At 36.1% G+C, this 1830-nt stretch overlaps 1 protein-coding gene across 1 annotated transcript; it reads left to right on the forward strand.

Annotated features, from left to right (window-relative positions):
* The first annotated feature begins 236 nt into the window (after positions 1-236).
* Positions 237-1133, forward strand: LOC107062727 (uncharacterized). The gene has a single exon (XM_015313691.1). The coding sequence runs from the start codon at positions 237-239 to the stop codon at positions 1131-1133; it is 897 nt and encodes a 298-aa protein (XP_015169177.1).
* The last annotated feature ends 697 nt before the right edge of the window (positions 1134-1830 follow it).

The following is a 1830-nucleotide window of genomic DNA, read 5'->3' on the forward strand; positions in this document are numbered from 1 at the left end:
TTGAATGTGTGCTAGACACATCCTTGCTAACTGGTCAAAGAGATGGAGAGGTATTGAGAGAGAAATATTTATGAAGGTGTACAAGGTCTACTTTTGAGGCTGAGTTAAAGGATAACATTAGTTATATGAAAAGGCTGGGCCATAAGATAGTTGATCATCTGTTGTATTATAATCATGAAAGATGGAGCAAGCTTGACTTCGATTTTACCTCAAAATGTGATGTTGTAGACAATAACATGGCTGAATGTTTCAATTCATGGATATTAGCAGCAAGGCATAAGACTATAATTACAATGCTTGAAGAAATTAGGGTAAAAATGATGAAAAGAATAGGGCAGATGAGAGAGTTTTGCAATACTTGGATCTGTGACATTTCTCCAATGGCAATGAAGGTTCTACAAGATAACACAGTTAAGTCTATGAAATGCAACATTGAATGGAATTCAGATACATGGTATGAGGTACTTCATGGACCATACAGACATATTGTAGATATTCAAAGGCAAACATGTAGTTGTAGAGCATGGATGTTGGAAGGCATATCATGTCCTCATGCAATAGCTGCTCTTCACCATAGAAAATTGGACCCAATCAACTACATTTCTCAATGGTATAACAGAGAAATATACATGAAGACATACAACTACTTCATTCAGCCAGTTATGAATCTGAAAATGTGGCCAGAATCACAAAACATCTCTGTGATACCACCTCATGTTAGGAAGATGCCAGGAAGGCCTAGCAAGAAAAGAAAGAAAGAGCAAGGTGAAACCAGTAAAACTGAAAAATTATCCAAAAGAGGGATTGAGATGTCCTGCAGCACTTGTCATAACAAGGGTCATAATAAAATAAAGTGTCCTCTTGGTGCACCTGCTTATGGCACAAGCTTTACTGATGGACCAAGTTCAAGACCTGATGTTGGACCAAGTTCAAGACCTCCTTTTGGACCAAGTTCTAGCCCAAGAGCAACACCTGTTGCTGCACCAACATCAACACAAACTGTTGTCCCTACTGGCCCAAGAGCAACACCTGTTGTTGCACCAACATCAACACAAGTTGTTGGCCCAAGAGCAACACCTAATGCTCCAACTGGAAGAGGAAGGGATAGACCAAAGGGTTCAACTAAAAGGTGATATAGTTTCCTTTACTTACTTCATGTATAAGTTTTAAATAAGTTGCTTTACTGAATATTTTGTTGTTTTTTAGGGTAGTGTTGCTAGCAGAACAAGAATGGTTGGAATGGGTGTACTACACACACAAAGTGGTGCTACTATTATTAATGTAAGTTCCCTATTTCTATACTTAAATATCATTTATTATTTTTCTTTAATCACAAGTTAAGATTATTTATATTCATTTGAACAACCTAGAATGCCTAGTGAAAGATTTAGAAATGTGAAGTCTTCAGCAGTTGTTACAAGAGATCTTGGGCATAAACCAACATGTGGTGTTGAAATGGAAGGGAAAACCAAGCTATGACCTCAAGCCAACTTGAAGAGATGAGAGGAAGAAAACAAATGGAGACTAGGGTGTGTTTGGTATGAAGGAAAATTTTCTCATGTTTGGTTGGGTTAAAAGTTTTGGAAAATGTTTTCCAAATCAACTCATTTTCCACAAATTTAAGAAAAATGACTTCCCTTCAAAAATTAAGGAAAACATTTTCAAAACTTCTCCTCCAACTTCAAATTACAATTTTTTTTTGTTGAAAAAATCAATTTATTTTGTCCCTACCCTCAAATCACCACCTCCCCCCCAAAAAAAGTTTAAATCTTGTTTTTAAAAAATATTTTTGACTTCAATTTTTTTATTTTTATACCCCAACATCACCCT

Source organism: Solanum tuberosum, unplaced genomic scaffold (assembly GCF_000226075.1).
Source record: "Solanum tuberosum cultivar DM 1-3 516 R44 unplaced genomic scaffold, SolTub_3.0 scf00262, whole genome shotgun sequence".
Lineage (NCBI taxonomy): Eukaryota > Viridiplantae > Streptophyta > Magnoliopsida > Solanales > Solanaceae > Solanum > Solanum tuberosum.

Excerpts from the sequence above, each read along its gene's own strand:
- LOC107062727 (XM_015313691.1), top strand. The coding sequence starts at position 237 with ATGGCTGAATGTTTCAATTCATGGATATTAGCAGCAAGGCATAAGACT.